General features: G+C 40.7%; 1 protein-coding gene across 2 annotated transcripts in view; it reads left to right on the top strand.

Annotated features, from left to right (window-relative positions):
* Positions 1-316: 316 nt before the first annotated feature.
* LOC136867306 (fibroblast growth factor 1) overlaps positions 317-18,099 on the top strand; it is a 312,684-nt gene continuing 294,901 nt past the window's right edge. Inside the window, exon 1 of one of the 2 annotated variants that reach the window (XM_067144461.2) lies at positions 317-420. In XM_067144461.2, coding sequence (XP_067000562.1) covers positions 404-420 — 17 coding nt within the window. In that variant the 5' untranslated portion in view covers positions 317-403. Of the gene's footprint in view, positions 421-569; positions 639-18,099 lie in introns of those variants that run through there. The other variant, XR_010859654.2, reaches the window with a different exon arrangement.

Below are 18,099 nucleotides of genomic sequence, written 5' to 3'. Positions count from 1 at the left end.
AAGATGTATCCTAGCGCCCCCACCCACAAGAGGAAGGAAATTGACTTCCTTGCTGCATGTAAACTGGCTCATCAAGCCTCTTTAAAAAAACTGTTTAACCATCGTACGCGACATATTTTTGTTAGATGTTTAAAAGTATGGGGCCCCTTTTTGGGGTGTCTGGCGATGGGAGGCTCATCATGGGCTTAATACGCATAATTACTGTATAGTAAGTAATATGAGTAAAGTCAGTGTACAGACACTATTTGGTGAACGTCAGATAAAATCAGCAGCTTCAAAGATAAACAGGACATTGTAACTGTTCATCCCTGTTTGATGACAACTTATCTTGTGAGGAGAGGAAGGCACTGCGTGTTGAGTGTAGCTCAGAACTGTTTGAGACTTCACCCACTGCAGGAGCGTAATGGATCAGCAGAACGGGTAAGTGACTATGTCTTGGTTTTCATCGCATGTCTTCTGTGTTTTGGCTGGAGTGTACTGAAGCTATTTAAGGAGCGATAGCGTAGGTTAAGTAAGGAACAGTTCGCGAGGTGAGTCCGCTGTGCGTTCGTTATCTTGCAGCTGAGCTCGGGGAATATCACATGTTTCACCAAGGTACACAGTAACTCTATATCACAGATAGCTTGAGATATTGTGAAGTGAGTACAAGTTTGGTTGTCACTGAAATACATAGCCCTTTAAGTCAGAAAATGTACAAATTAATTTCATTTAAATGTAGTTGGTACCGAGTGCAAATAACATGCAGGGAACATAGAATTCACGTTTATAATAATGATCATGTTATAATCTTCTGCCACTTTTCCCACATACTGATGGGCAGCGGGTACGTAGTGCGAAGTATGTTGCTCATGTGGACTTAGCCCTATTTTACGTCCGGTTGCCCCTCCTGACGTCAACGTCATATGGAGGGATGTATTCACTATCCTACGTTTCTGTGGTGGTTCGTAGTATGGTGTAATGTATATAGCCTATATGAAGAGGAGTGTGTTGGGACAAACCCAATCACCCAGCCTCCGAGCCAGAGGAATTAACTAGACGTGATTACAATTCCCGACCTGGCCGAGAGCAGAACCTAGGATGCTCTGAATCGAAGCGCTTGACTCTGACCATTTAGCCAAGGCGTCGGACGATCGCGTTAAATTTAATTAATTAATGCTATTTGCTTTACGTCCCACTAAATACTTTTTCGGTCTTCGGAGACGCCGAGGTGCCGGAATTTAGTCCCGCCGGAGTTATTTTACGTGCCAGTAAATCTACCGACATGAGGCTGACGTATTTGAGCACCTTCAAATATCACCGGACTGAGCCACGATTGAACCTGCCAAGTTGGGTTCAGAAGGCCAGCACCTGAACAGTCTGAGCCACTCAACTCGGCGCGCGTTAAATTTAAACAAATTCCTGCTCATGAAGAAATTCGTAAAATTTGAGAGGAACAGACAGTTATGTTTATGTTTCGTAGATATAAAAAGGGTCCACCTCTGTGGTGTAGTGGTTAGTGTGATTAGCTGCCACCCCCGGAGGCCCGGGTTCGGTTCCTTGCTCTGCCACGAAATTTGAAAAGTGGCACGAGGACTGAAACGGGGTACATTCAGCCATGGGTGGTCACCTGAGTAGATGGGGGTTCCATTCCTTCCTCAGCCATCCTTGAAGTGGTTTTCCGTGGTTTCCCACTTCTCCAGGCAAATGCCGGGATGGTACCTAACCTAAGGCCACGCCGCTTCCTTCCCTATACCTTCCAATCTTCCCATCTCCCACAAGGCCCCTGTCGAGCATAGCCTGGGCGAGGTATTGGTCTTCCTCCCCAGTTGTATCCCCCGACCCAATGTCTCACGCTCCAGGGCGAAAGAGGTGGGATCCCTCAGTGAGTCCGAGGGAAAGGCCAATCCTGGAGGGAAAACAAATTAAGAAAGAAAAGGTCTAAAGAAGGAATATGAGAGTACCAAGGAAAAGGGTGTTAGCCGTATTGCGAGATTATGGGATTAAGGGTAGGTTATTACAGGCAATCGAAGGCATTTGCGAGTATGTTGACAATTGGACCTCAGGGAAAACTGGAGGTAGAATAAGTTCTTGGATCCAAGTAGTTGCTGAGGTTAGACAAGGATCTAATATTCCACCTTGGTGGTTCATAAAATAGAGTAGATGAGTCATTTACTGAAAGGTAAAATTGACAGCAAGGTATGAAAAAGTTATGTAAAAACGAAGAGGTATTCCTAGACGTTCTCACAAAACCTTTCGCCCTTGTGAGTTTCATATACACCGAACTCGATAGCTGCAGTCGCTTAAGTACGGCCAGTATCCAGTATTCGGGAGATAGTAGGTTCGAACCCCACTGTCGGCAGCGCTGAAAATGGTTTTCCGTGGTTTCCCATTTTCACACCGCTTCCTTCCCACTTCTAGCCCTTTCCTGTCCCATCGTCGCCATAAGACCTATCTGTGTTGGTGCGACGTAAAGCAAGTAGCATAAAAGTTTCATATACAACATTATTATTATTATTATTATTATTATTATTATTATTATTATTATTATTATTATTATTATTAAGTGGCTTACGTCGCAGTAACACATCGAAGGTTTGCGGCGACACAAGGATGGGAACGGGTTAGGATCGGGAAGGTAACGCTAACTACCTTAATTAAGGTACAGCCCTAGCATTATTATTATTATTATTATTATTATTATTATTATTATTGAATGTCGAATACAGAAAACAAACCCCATTTTGTATAGCATATTAGGGTTATAGTTGACAATATTATATACGATTCACCACAAATAAAACATTATAGTGAAATCTTACTGAAATATTTTCACTGGTAAATCCTTGGACATGTTGCTCGATTCTTTCCGCCAACAACCTCAAAATAGATTTCACCAATTTGAATATAAAATACAAGCATTAACTGCAGAATAATATTTTGAGATGATATTTTAACTCGCCCGTGTATTTATACAGTATTTGAGACAGTTCGTGTTTGGGATTGAGGGTTCGATTCTACACGAAGTGACCAAGATTTCATCCATTAGAAAGATACTTAGAAGTTTTAATTTGCATTATGGGCTATGTCTAGCATATGCACGCACAATACAAATCACATATACACGAACAGCAACAGACATATTAAATTAAACACTCAATATTGATAAAAGTAGACCAGCATGTGTCATTCTGATGTCACTGAGAGACACTGTTTCAACAAAGTATAAAAGTTATATGAAAATCCACAGCCTGCTTCCAGTCATTCGACCGGTCAGGAATGGAATGATTGAAGCCCCCATCTAGCGGCGAGCATAGGAATTGTGCCGGCTGCCGAAGCCTGTCTCACTCCTCTGGGGCAATGATTATTGAATGAGAAATGAAATGAAATGGAAGAGTGTTGGTGGAATGAAATATGACAGGGAAAACCGGAGTACCCGGAGAAAAACATGTCCCGCCTCCGCTTTGTCCAGCACAAATGTCAAATGGAGTGACAGGGATTTGAACCACGGAACCCAACGGTGAGAGGCCAGCGTGCTGCCACCTAAGCCACGGAGGTTGTTCTGTTATCTACACTAATAATTTGCATTAAATTTGAACGAAAACAAAGATTAGTCCTAGTATTATGAAACTCGAATAATTTCTGTGTGAATGGCGCTTGAAATGCATCCATGCATCTTTTGGGAGAACTCGTCGTCGGACACACATGGACAGACCTAGAACAGTGTCATCACTTTCCCTCTCTGGCAGCAATATCACCATCAATATCACTCCCTATGACTTTGCCGATATCCTCAATATCACTACCGCCAATATTGAAATCCACATTTGACTCGATCTCCTTTAAAAGTGTAAGAATTTCCTCCGGACTCTCCTTACGTTCGTACGTGACAGCCATAATTCCAACAGGGTGTGATCTTCTTCTTCTTCTTCTTGGTTAGTTTTTGACTTCCTTGTTAAACGTTGCATCCAGTCACTGGTTTGCGAATTAGTCACTATAAGATATAAATTAGTGCGGTGTTTACAACTGTGTGACATAAGATAAGATAATCAGCTATGTGGGAAACGATATGTTAAGGAATGTGATTGTAGCGGGAGTTCTGATTTTACCAAATGTCAATTTGGAAGGTAATGCGAACGATAGCAAGCATGACCAACAAATGGCAAAAGTTAATGTGGGAAATACAGCTGATTCAGAAAAGTGATGGAATCAATTAGAGGGAAGAATATCCTGGACGTGGTGCTGGTAAAACCAGATGAGCTCTATAGAGAAACCGAAGTAATAGATTGCATTAGTGATCATGAAGCTGTTTTTGTCGTAGTTAAAAATAAATGTGATAGAAAGTAAGGTCTTAAAAGTAGGATTATTAGGCAGTACCATATGGCTAATAAAGCAGGCATTAGGGAGTTTTTAAAAAGTAACTATGATCTGTGAAAAACATAAAATGAAAATGTAAAGAGAGTCTGGGATGGTTTTAAAGCAATTGTTGAGGAATGTGAAAACAGGTTTTTACTTTTAAAGGTGATAAGGAATGGGAAAGACCCACAGAGAAATAAGGAGACTAAAAAGGATGTGCAGATTGGAAAGAATAGAGTTAGAAACGGCTGTGGAAGTAAGGAGAAATTGAAGGACCTTACTAGGAAATTTAATCTAGCAAAGCAGTCAGCTAAGGATAACATGATAGCAAGCATAATTGGCAGCCATACAAATTTTATTGAAAAATGGAAGGGTATGTATAGGTATTTTAAGGCAGAAACCGGTTCCAAGAAGGACATTCCAGGTATCATTAATGAACAAGGGGAGTGTGTATGTGAGGATCTTCAGAAGGCAGAAGTAGTATTCAGCAGTATGTAAAGATTGTTGGTAACAAGGATAATGTCCAGATAGAGGAGGTGACTAATACTATATTAAAGTTTACATATGATAACAATGACATTTACAATAAGATACAAAAGTTGAAAACTAGAAAAGTGACTGGAATTTATAAGATTTGGCGGGATATACTATACACAATAGGTTGGGATATAGTACCATATCTGAAGTACTTATTGATTATTGTTTGCATGAAGGAGTTGCAGCAAATGAATGGAGAGTTGATATAGTAGCCCCTGTGTGTAAAGGAAAGGGTGATAGACATAAAGCTGAAAATTACAGTCCAGTAAGTTTGACATGCATTGCATGTAAGCTTTGGGAAAGCATTCTTTCTGATTATATAAGACATTTTGCAAAATTAATAACTGGTTTGATAGAAGGCAGTTTGGGTTTAGGAAAGGTTATTCCACTGAAGCCCAACTTGTAGGATTCCAGCAAGATATAGCAGATATCCTGGATTCAGGAGGTCAATTGGACTGTATCGCGATTGATCTGTCCAAGGCATTTGATAGGGTAGATCATGGGAGACTACTGGCAAAAATGAGGGCAACTGAACTAGACAAAAGAGTGACTGAGTGGGTTTCTATATTTCTAGAAAATAGTTGTCAGAGAATTAGAGTAGGCGAAGCTCTTTCTGACCCTGTAACAATTAAGAGGGTAATTTCTCAAGGCAGTATTATCGGACCTTTATATTTTCTTAGATTTTTACTGTAAATGATATGAGTAATGAAGTGGAATCAGAGATAATGACTTTTGTAGATTATGTTATTCTGTATATAGTAACAATATTACAAGATTGTGAGCAACTCCAAAATTACCTCGATAATGTTGTGAGATGGGCAGCGTGCAATGGTATGATGATAAGCGGGGTTAAAAGTCAGGTTGTGACTTTCACAAGTAGGAAAAATCCGCACAGTTCTAATTACTGTGTTGATGGGGTGAAAGTTCCTTTTGGGGATCACTGTAAGTACCTAGGTGTTAATATAAGGAAAGATCTTCATTGGGGTAATCACATAAATGGGATTGTAATAAAGGGTACAGAACTCTGCACATGGTTATGAGGGTGTTTAGGGGTTGTACTAAAGATGTAAAGGTGAGGGCATATAGGTCTCTGGTAAGACCCCAACTAGAGTATCGTTCCAGTGTATGGGACCCTCACCAGGATTACTTGATTCAAGAACTGTAAATAATCCAAAGAAAAGCAGCTCGATTTGTTCTGGGTGGCTTCCGACAAAAGAGTAGCGTAATAGAAATGTTGCAAAGTTTGGACTGGGAAAAATTGGGAGAAAGACGACGAGCTGCTCGACTAAGTGGTATGTTTCGAGCTGTCAGCGGAAAGATGGCGTGGAATGACATCAGTAGACGAATCAGTTTGAGTGGTATCTTTAAAAGTACGAAAGATCACAATATGAAGATAAAGTTGGAATTCAAGAGGAATAATTGGGGCAAATATTCGTTTATAGGAAGGGGAGTCAGGGATTGGAATTACTTACCAAGGGAGATGTTCAAGAAATTTCCAATTTCTTTGCAATCATTTAAGAAAAGACTAGGAAAACAACAGACAGGGTATCTGCCACCTGGGTGACTGTCCTAAATGCAAGTCAGCATTGTTTGATTGATTGATTGATTGATTGATTGATTGATTGATTGATTGATTGATTGATTGATTGATTGATTGATTGATTGATCGATTGATTGATTGATTGAAAATAAAAATGTTTCCTACAATGCTAAACACGGTAATTATAGACGTTAAGTGGTTTAAAGTGTGGCTGATAGATGGTGTTACCGTGTTTTGGTGGAACAGCAGAGGTGAAAGAAGGTGCGGGCTAGAATGGGTTTAACTACAAGGCCACAAGATGAATTTAAAATTTCAATAAAGGATATATTTTCAAAATTATCAAAACTTAACAAGATTTAACAAAGAGCTTTAGACTTCAACAAAAACCAGCGAGTCAAACAATAACCAACTATCTGGTCCAAGACCAAGAAAACAATTTTCCACTAGGTGGAATGACAATGAAAGGCAGGTACAAGAATAATTTTACCAGTTCAGGGATTTTTTACAAGTTTTGGGCTTCGAGCCCCACTTTCACAATCCTTGAGCTATTAGCTCAACTTTACCAAGGTACAAATAGGAACTAAGGGGCAGAAAACCCCATCATACCAAGGAGCACTTGCTCCTAATTACCATGTTAAGCCTCCTATAGGCCCCCATCAAAATACAAGAAAGAGCAGACCCGCTCTCAATTTTACAAGCCTATCAAAGGCCACAACAAACTTTACTTCTAACTGCCCTCAAGGCACACTTAAAAAGAAACAGGGGTATCATGTACCCGACCTACAGGGCCTTCGCATGAAGAAACAAAACAACAGGTTAAGTTACTGGTCCAAAGTACAGAGAGGATTGGAGGCGTGAATTTGCACTCCTAAATACACATTTTAAAACCTAAGTGGCGCTAGGTCGATTACACAGGGGCTAATCCCAATCTATGGAGGTGACTAGTATACAAGATAAATTTAACACTTTAAGAAGGAAGAGAAAAACGGTTACGAAAACATAGTCACCTCAAATTCAAAATGAAGAGGAGCTCGAGAGGGTAAAGCACTCTCTATCCCCGCTTTACAGTTAAATATATTTGTAGATTTTACGTAGACTGAAAAGGGATTTACATTTTAAAGAGGAGGGTTACATATTAAAGGTTTCGAACCTTCCCCGCAAGTTAAACTGCTGAGCTAGCGAGAAATAAAGATGTTAAAGAGCCATTACCTTGTTGAAGAGCTGCTGCCTGAAGAAAGAGGCGCTTCCCGCCCCCTGCTACATATTCACACACTGAGTTAGATGTTATACGAGTGGCCCGGAGACAAGAAAATCAGCAGTTTTTATACCCTCGCAGAAAATTCGAGACCTTTCATGAATGATTAGGGCCCGCCAACAAAAGTTTTATTGGCTAACAGCAAAAACTTATACACAAGGCGATGAAGAAACACCTTATTGGTGGGAAATTAATTACAGAAATTTAGGATTGGTTAAATTCAAAACAGGCGGAAAGGAAGCTTAATATTACCAACCCTCAAATAAAAGAACAAAATTTAGTAAAGACAAAACTTATGAATACAAAATTTCTCCAAGAAAGTCCATTCCTTTGCACCAGAGTGCATAATCATAGTTTTTAGTAGAGACATCTGTTAGAGAATGTCCACACTTCTTGATCAACAAAAGCAAATCAAAAATACCTAGAGACATCTTCTGATAAACAGGAGAGTTAATTCAGTTGTTACAGTTCAGGGTTTCTCCTATAGAGAAGTTTCAATTGGCGCAAGATTTGAACGTACCGCCCGGTACAGACGGTATAAGGATAATAACACAGTTATAACACAGATCGATTATAATGGATCGCAGCACTGACGGCGCAAAGTCCTGCTCGAGCAGCAGAGTATTCTCGATCGCAGCAGTGAAGAGTGGTGAAATGTGGTGAATGAATGTTAGAAAAAGAGAATAGCAACATGTTTTTTTGTTTTTTTGGAAAATATTACAGAAAGATTTTGCCAGTTCCTTGTCACAACAGTTGAGGTGACAGTCTAGAGTATATCTTGCTCTTCCAAATACAGGACATTCAAAACGCAGGTAATAAAATGGCGTATGGCTTTTAGTGCCGGGAGTGTCCGAGGACAAGTTCCGCTCGCCAGATGCAGGTCTTTTGATTTGCCTCCCGTAGGCGACCTGCGCGTCGTGTTGAGGATGAAACTATGATGAAGACGACACATACACCCAGAACCCGTGCCAGCGAAATTAACCAATTAAGGTTAAAATTCCCGACCCTGCTGGGAATCGAACCTGGGACCCCTGTGACCAAAGGCCAGTACCCTAACCATTTAGCCATGGAGCCGGACACAAAAAAAGCAGGTGATGTACAGTTTGAGGGGATCCACAAAAGCATGAATAATCATCTGGACGTTGATTTTAAATCGCTCAGAATATGACTTACATACACCATGGCTGGAGAAGAATTGAGTAAGTACAAAGTTAGACACAAGTATTTTACACCGAAGTCGATACTGGATCTAGGGAAAGAATATATCTCCCGTCACGGGTCCTGCGGTCCGTACATTATGTTACTCTACTGGGGAGTTGCTTGTTCTTTAATATTTCTCTTCAGGTAACATATTGCAGCTTTGTTGAATGAAACTTCCATCGTATATTTTGCAGCTTCTTTTGCTAGTAGGAGTCGGTCCCGCGGTGTAGGGCAGCGTGCCTGCCTCTTACCCAGAGGCCCCAAGTTCGATTCCAGGCCAGGTCAGACATTTTTACCTGGATCCGAGGGCTGGTTCGATGTTCACTCAGCCTACGTGGTTACAACTGAGGAGGTTTCTTTCGGTGAGATAGCGGCTACGGTCTAGAAAACGAAGAATAACAAGCGAGAAGATACGTCATGCTGACCACATGACAGTTCGTAATCTCTAGGCCTTCGGGCTGACAGTGGTCGCTTGGTTGGCTATAGCCCGTAGGGCTGATGCACCATGGGATTTGGTTTGGTTTTGCTAGTAGGTCTGCTTTTACATTTCTGGTTGTCCCCATGTATCCACGAACCCGGGAGAGACACGGGTGGAAGCCTCGGTGGGTTACTGATATGTCAGCATCTACTGAGTTCATATTGTACTTGTCATTTACTGAGTTTAGTGCTGCCTGTGAATCGCCGTGTAACTTTGCATCTTTGTTGTCATATTTAGTGCTAACTTGAGTTCATATTGTACTTGTCATTTACTGAGTTTAGTGCTGCCTGTGAATCGCCGTGTAACTTTGCATCTTTGTTGTCATCTTTAGTGCTAACTTTATGGCCCAAAGTATACATGTTTCTTCCTCTCTTTTTCTCCCAAGGGTTTAACACCGGATTATTTAACATTTATTTTCCGTAATTTTCTACAATTCAGGTTCAGGCCTATCTGATATTACTAGTTATATTCCGCGTAAAGTGTGAATATAGTGTCATAATAGCGTGAGGCCTTCGGAGAGGCATAGTGATGATCTTTAGAGTTTACGCCTTACAGGCGATTTGCACATCTGTGGGGATAGATACCTATCTGTGCTGAATTCTAATGCTGAAAATGGCACACACACATCCAGGCCCCGAACCATTGGAATTAACCATGAAAGTTAAAATACCCGCCCCGGCCGGGAATCGAATCCTGGACTTCTTAGACCAACGCCCAGCCCACGAGCCATTTTGCCATGGAGCCAGACAAAGTGTGAATAAATCTCAAGTCCTTTGTTCGAGACACGATGTGTCTCTTTAAAATCTTCGTACTGGCAAATAATATTTTCCATGCGCACACTCAGAGTGGGAATGTTTGAGGTACGTGCAACCTTCAAATACGAAATATTTCCAACCCCTTTTGACTTGACAAAGTCTTACTTCTGCTGACCTGCGTGCACGCAAAGTTGGCGTTACGAAAATCAACCTGTATATCATAGGCGGTTTCTGGCAAAGTATTCCGATACAACAAGGTAACTCAAGGCCATAGCTAAATGTTACAACCATACATTTAGCGCGTTAATGCAATGCTTCGTACTTTGAGTGCTCGTTTACGTGCACACAGCACATTTCAAGAGCGCTGCACAGTGTGTCGAATCCCATATCTAGGTGGAAAAAATTCACTGCCGCAAATCAAAGCGAAACATGGCTCATTCGATAGTCAACAAACTAGATGGAGGCCTTAGGTCTTCCTTTCCGCTTTCTGGTGCGTACGAGGGAGGGGACAGGTGCTGAACCGTCTGTGTTTCTAGTGATTTCAACGAGGTGTTGTAGGCCTATTCTGTGGCTCATGGAATACTGAAAAGAGGTATATTTTCTCACTTGTATGCATAATACCAGCGTTCTGCACTAAATAAATTATTTAAAATGCGTTGTAAAAGGAAGTAGTTGTAGAAAATTAGATTGTTTTTAGAATTTGCTCAAAAAAAATTTATGAGTGCCTCATAGTGCCACTTTACTTTAAACGTCATTCGATGGGAAATTTAATGTAGATTCACGATCTGTAGTGGTTTTGTTGCGCACAAATGTGCATGGCGGTTTATTTTCTTATTTTCAGTGACTATGTGGGCGTTACCGCGAGAAGAATTTTTCTACGCGTGGCGGTCGTGTCGTAAAGAGGGGCGTTCAGAAGACATATTAAAATATGTTATGAATAAATTAGAGCCTACAACTCTTACTGACACTCAGTTTTAGGGGCTAAGAAACAAAATTAAATTGATATCCCGTAACATTAACAAAAAAAAAAAAAAAAAAGGGAGAGTGCAGGAAGAAGAGAACAACGATTCCGGAAAAAATTCGGTGATTGGTTAAATAGGACGGATGTCATCATGTTAAGTGAACAAGACGACGTTGATCCAGCGTATGATCCGAAAACAAGTTGTTTCCCTAACAAAGCCGGCCCTCATCCTAAGGAATTTAAGGACTCTTCCGTAAAGACGAAGAAGCACAGAGTTTGTGATGTTACCGAATCGCGTAGTTTGGAGGAATTCGCGTTTGCTACTGAAGATTCTTTTCGATCAAGCGGGAAAAGATGAAGGCTTAATAAAAAGATTTCATGTATTACTAGCTGCTCTTTCTTCTGGCTCTGAAATAAATGTGAATACATTCAAAGAATTTTGGTTCGCAAACTGCGGCTTTGTATGTTAAAGTATATCTATGGTATTATATGCCCGTAACTGTGCATAATATTTGAGTACACAGTACTCAAGTAATTAAACACCAATAGGAACTTTATCTGAAGAAGCTCAAGAAGCTAGAAATATTGTCGGAGGTTTAGTGAACTTCATACTTGAAAATGTAGCAGGGATTCAACGAAGAGAGACTTGCTTAACATGTTGTTGATTACATCAAATCCCTTAATAAACAAGTACCGAACAGTCCCACGTAAAACTCCTGGTAATCTACCTATGAAAGCTATTGAGTTAATTACTGACTCCCAAGATCCTTTCACATCAAATGAAGAAGACCAGTATAGCAATGACTACGATTCTCTGGACTCTGCAGACGAATCAGAGGACGAATGAACATTGGACATGTTGTTATTATGAACGGGATGAGACTGATGAGACAATTACCAATTACTTGTAAATACTGTAATATGATCCTTTCACGTCTTTTATGAAATGTTTCTGAGTGTAATCTTGACCTTTTTATATGGAAATACAATATAATATTATATATATATATAAAATATTGTTTTCTTCTGTAAGGTGTGTTTACTAAAACTACGTCATTAACAGAACTGGAAAATGAAATTTTATTATAAAGAAGTATTGTTATGTTTTTGACGAATATATTTTTATTAAAAATGTAATTGTTATTTTTTTGTTCATATTTCATTGTTCTATGTTTAGTACCAATGTAAAATACGTTTTCAATCTGGAAGAATTTACATACAGTGCCTTCGTCTATTACTTCAAATAAGGTGTAACAAGAATACTGGACTGAAATTCTCATTGTTATTCATATTTTATCCAGTTTTAAATAGTATGTTTACCACTGTTATAAACTATAACATACACATCCAAATCGTGTTTTTACTCCCGTAAATGGATGATTTTTTTTTTTGTTGCTTTCAGCCATTTTTATACCTCCCCTTGTCCTTCACCCCTATATATTTACCCCCGAACATCGTACACTTTAGACGATGCCAGACATGAATTCAGCGACCTCGAAAACGGTATATTGCCAACTTTTAATAGGATCCCAGCACTATTAACGACGTTATTAATTTTTTCTACCTAGAACTGGGATTCGACACACTGTGCGCTGTGGCGAGTGAACGCTTCGACCGATATAAATTATTCTGGTATCGTTTCGATCGCAAGTGTCGTGGTGTGTGGGTCTAAACAAAATTGCAACTGGCTTACCTTCCGAATGTAAGTTCACAGCTGCGCGACCCTAACCGCACGGCCAACTCGCTCGGTTGATTATTGTTTAAAGAGAAAGTACAGGTGGGGAACCATCCTCTATTAACACTAATCAGAGGGGAAACGGAAGACGTCCAACACTTCTAAAAATTAAAGTATCGTTAAAAAAAGGGATGGGACCACGAACGGGGTGAAAATTAAAGACTCCCTAGGCCTTGTAAACCTAATATCGTCGAGGTCGGAAGAGAACAAGTGTTGAACAAGGGAGGTCGGATAGGAACGATTTAAGTAAGGAGCCTGGCACAAGTGGAAGCAATGCCAGGAATCAGCTAAGTGTCCCGTGGTCGCCAACTCACACTCCCAAGATAAGAGCCCGTGGGGTCCCTTTCATTCCCCTCTTGCGACATGCAGGGAACACTGTGGGTGCATTCAACCCCCCCCCCCACACACACAGGGGGATTATAGTGGCATTATAGCGATTGTAAGTATAGTTTGTAAAAAAAGTTATATGAACGTTCGAAAGTTTGCAACTTTTTTCGCGGCTTCTATATCGGTAACTATTCAATTCTCCCAAGTAAAGTTATACGCTATGAAGAAAACACGGAAAGACAAACACAATGGTGAAAGCATTGCGAAGATATATCCATTCGGTGAAACGTTATTTGTCGATGAATTTAGTAGTTTAGGACATGTTCTTCCAGGCAGGCTTAACTTGCAGGATTCTAGCAAGATATGGCAGAGATGTTAGATTAGGAAATCACATGAACTGTACCGCCCCTGTGGTGTAGTGGTTAGTGTGATTAGCTGCCACCCCCAGAGGCCCGGGTTCGATTCTCGGCTCTGCCACGCAATTTGAAAAGTGGTACGAGGGCTGGAACGGGGTCCACTCAGCCTCGGGAGGTCAACTGAGTAGAGGGGGGTTCGATTCCCTCCTCAGCCATCCTGGAAGTGGTTTTCCGTGGTTTCCCACTTCTCCTCCAGGCAAATGCCGGGATGGTACCTAATTTAAGGCCACGGCCGCTTCCTTCCCTTTTCCTTGTCTGTCCTTTCCAAACTTCCCATCCCCTCTCAAGGCCCCTGTTCAGCATAGCAGGTGAGGCCGCCTGAGCGAGGTACTGGTCATCCTCCCTAGTTGTATCACCCGACCCAGAGTCTGAAGCTCCAGGACACTGCCCTTGAGGCGGTAGAGGTGGGATCCCTCTCTTAGTCCGAGGGAAAAACCGACCCTGGAGGGTAAACAGATTACGAACGAACGAACATGAACTGTATCACTATTGACCTATCCAAAGCTTAGGGTAGAAGGAAAATGGAAGAGGTCCGACACTTCGAAGATACAAGGTATTGTAAAAGAAGGAAAGGGCAACGGCGTACAGGGAACACCGTGGGTGTATTCTACCACCCACACCCCCACACAGGGGGATTCGTTCGCAAGTAGACAGGATAACAAGTGACATCATAGAGAATGCAAGTATAGTTTGTGAAAAAACTGACTGTGAACGTTTGAAAGTTTGCATATTAAAGACTCCTTAACCTCGCCAACCTAATACCGTCGGGTTCGGTAAATTATAAGAGTTGGCCAAGGGAGGTTGGATAGGAAACCAAAGGTTACAGATATCTTCATATGGTTATGAGGGTATGTAGGGGTTGTAGTAAAGATGTGAAGGACAGGGCGAATAAGTCAGAGGTAAGACCCAATTAGAGTATGGTTGTAGTGTATGGGACCCACACCAGCATTACTTGATTCGAGGACTGGAAGAGATGCAAAAGAAAGGACACGATTTGTACCGAGTGATTTCCCACAAAAGACAAGTGTTAAGAAAATATTGCAAACTTTGGACTGGGAAGACTTGAGAGTAAGGAGAAAAGCTGCTCGACTAAGCGGTATGTTCCGAGTTGTTAGTGGAAAGATGGAGGGAAATAACCTTACTAGACGAATCAACTTGAATGGAAGAATTTAAAAGTAGGATATCAGTTAAGTATAAAGAAAAGGGTTGGAATTCAACAGGAGAAATTCAGACAAATATTCATTTATAGGAAGAGGAATTAGGGCTCCAACTCGTTGGCTGAATGTCAGCGTACTGGCCTACTCAGAGGGTCCCGGGTTCGATTCCCGGCCCGGTCGGGTATTTTAATCGCTTCTGATTAATTCTTCTGGCTCGGGGACTGGGTGTTTGTGTCCATCCCAACACTCTACTCTTCATATTCAGACAACATATCACACTACCAACCACCACAGGGTCACGCAATAGTGATTACATCCCTCCATATAGGGTTGGCGTCAGGAAGGGCATCCGGCCGTAAAACAGGGCCAAATCCACATACGCGACGCAGTTCGCATCCGCAACCCCACAGGTGTGGGGAAAAAGTCTGTAGGAAAAGAAGAAGAAGAATAATACGGAATTAGGGGTTGGAATTTTTTACAAAGGGAGATGTTCGATAAATTTCCAGCTTCTTTGAAATCGTCCAGGAAAGACTTGGTAAACAATTAATACGGAATCTGCCATATAGGCTACAGCCCTAAGTGCAGATCAGTGCTGAATGATGATGTAATGGCGAGCCACTAAGTCTTTCCCACGACGCCGTTGCGTCATCATTGCATTCAACGCCACGCGATGGGGCCACTGAGGCCCAACGGCAGGGTGTCCGGGCATTTCGTACCACGGACATTCCGTACCACCTAGTTCGTTATATACCTGCGAACGGTTTTCCTGCAATCCTCAAATATTTAAACCAGGACAATCCGTACCACTTGATGTCAAATTAGAATTTCATTTCCATGCCAGCGGGCGTAATGACTAGGGAGCGGATTTTTATGTGCTAAAAATGTGAAAATTTTTTATGTGCTGAAAAACTTTAAAACATGTGATAAAATATTGAAATTATTTTCCTTTAAATATCACATAACTACTCGCGCTCAAGAAGTAAATAAGTATAATGTTTTGTATTAGAATATAGTGCTACCAAACGTGCTCCTTAAGGCAAAATGATGTCTGTGTATGGAAACGTACTGTATAGTATATTAATTTTTGATATTCCAGAGTAGATATTATGAATGGTTATTTTTTAAAGGACAATCCGTACCACTTGATGTCAAATTAGAATTTCATTTCCATGCCAGCGGGCGTAATGACTAGGGAGCGGATTTTTATGTGCTAAAAATGTGAAAAATATTTATTTTTTATGTGCTGAAAAACTTTAAAACATGTGATAAAATATTGAAATTATTTTCCTTTAAATATCACGTAACTACTCGCGCTCAAGAAGTAAATAAGTATAATGTTTTGTATTAGAATATAGTGCTACCAAACGTGCTCCTTAAGGCAAAATGATGTCTGTGTATGGAAACGTACTGTATAGTATATTAATTTTTGATTTGCTTAAATATGGCAAAAGCAACCTATCATCTTTGAAAAAATAGTACCAGTTCGTACTCACCCATCACACGCTGGAATATTAGTTGCTAGAAGTAGTCTCAGAATTGCAGTGAACAACAAAGGTCATCTCCAAATTGTCCATCACAAATGCATGCCGATTATCTCTAAAGAACACCTTATACTTCGAAAACGATCGCTCCACATCACAGGAAGTCAGACGAGCATAGTTAAAGAGAGGAATGTCACCAACAATAACGCCATCAATTTCGCCGACATGAGCACCCTCTAATACACTAGAAATTTGGCACATTGTTTGAAATCCTCTGTTTTTCCTGAACAAATTTTTATGTTTGACCTTTAACAGTCCCTGTACCTGCGAAGCCGGGAGTGAATCTAATTTATTTTCAACAGCGCGCACTTCCTTCACTGTTTCGGACAACAGGTTAGTGGATTTTTCAAGTATGTCTATAGTTTTACACAAGAAGCTTAGATTGGCAGATATAAACGCCAAATCATTTTTCAAAGAGCTATCTTTTAGTATCTCTTGAAGAATCTCAATTGACGACACGTCGTTTTTATCTAGCACGTTCACAACGGATGCAAAACTTTTGAAATTGTCTGCGTAGTATACCACAGCGCTAAGCCAGGCACCCCACCGCGTAACAATAGGCAGAGGAGGAAGCGCAAGATCTGGGTTTTTCTCTTTAAAGAGATTGATTCTTTTGGGTGCTTTTACGAAGACTTTTTTTGCCATTAGACACTAATTTATCCACTTGAGGATACTGAGCGCACACAGTTTCACATAACCTGTGTAGAGCATGAACAACGCAAGTTACGTGTATCATTTTCGGAAAGCTCACAGAAAGGCTTTCGGCTGCCTTTTTCATGTAAGCTGCGCTGTCAGTAAGGAAAAGCAATGTTCGCAAGCAGTTTTGTCATTCTTCAACACACCAACTACAACATTTCCTACTGTTCTGCCACTTGAATCAGTGGTTTCGTCAATGCTCACCCACAGTTTTTCGCTATCACATACTGCCCGAATTCTCTGTAAAGTTTCTTCGTAACATTTTGGGAGATAGTTTTTCCTTAATGTGGATTCGTCTGGAGGCTCAAAATGAATGTACTTTGTTAGGAAATTTCTCAGTCTCGGATTATTTATTTATTTATTTATTTATTTATTTATTTATTTATTTATTTATTTTACCAAGAGGAATGTCGGCGCAAACAAATGCTCTGCACACATCTAAATAATACTGGGAATATTTAGATGGGCCTGCATTTGAAGTAGCTGGTTCAGCTATTAGTAATTGTCGCGAACGCACACGCGAAGCAGCCGCAGTATGCTTATTTCCGGACAAATGCTGGATTATTTGAGAACGTTGATCTGCACGTACTGTTTTACCACACGGTTGGCAAAATAATACTTTTCCATCGGTAGTGAAAATGCTTTTATATTCCACTACATATTGTTGAAGACGCGACCTTGTACTCGACTTCTCTTTTGGCATTATTTTGCAGGTTACGACACACGCATTTACGGTGAATCACTGTTTCAATAAAAAGAATAGCAGCGGACACTGAAGGAAATATTTCTTATAAATCCATACAAAATCACATGACCACGGGAATGATATATGGACCCGAACAGCTAACCTTACTCTTAGGAGTGATGAAATTCCACTACCTAATGGTGGGGCAATATTCTTCCGAGTCTTCCATGTCGTAACGGAATTACGTCACCTTATCTCTCCGTGATTGCCTTTCGCTGATATTCTATAAAGAAAACCCGAGAGGGCTGACTCATAAAGAGTTGGAATGACATCATGCAAGGAAACATCTTGTGCAGCAAATCAAATCGCTGTCTAAATGTAACAACGTAGCCAGTGTCCAGCAAGTTTTAGAACTTATGGAGGGAAGTCCATAAATAGCCGAAACATTCAGATACATTATGTTAAATACACTGTTAAAAACAAT

The sequence above is a fragment of the Anabrus simplex genome, chromosome 3 (genome assembly GCF_040414725.1).
Source record: "Anabrus simplex isolate iqAnaSimp1 chromosome 3, ASM4041472v1, whole genome shotgun sequence".
Taxonomy (NCBI): domain Eukaryota; kingdom Metazoa; phylum Arthropoda; class Insecta; order Orthoptera; family Tettigoniidae; genus Anabrus; species Anabrus simplex.
This window is presented reverse-complemented; position numbering and strand designations above follow the sequence as displayed.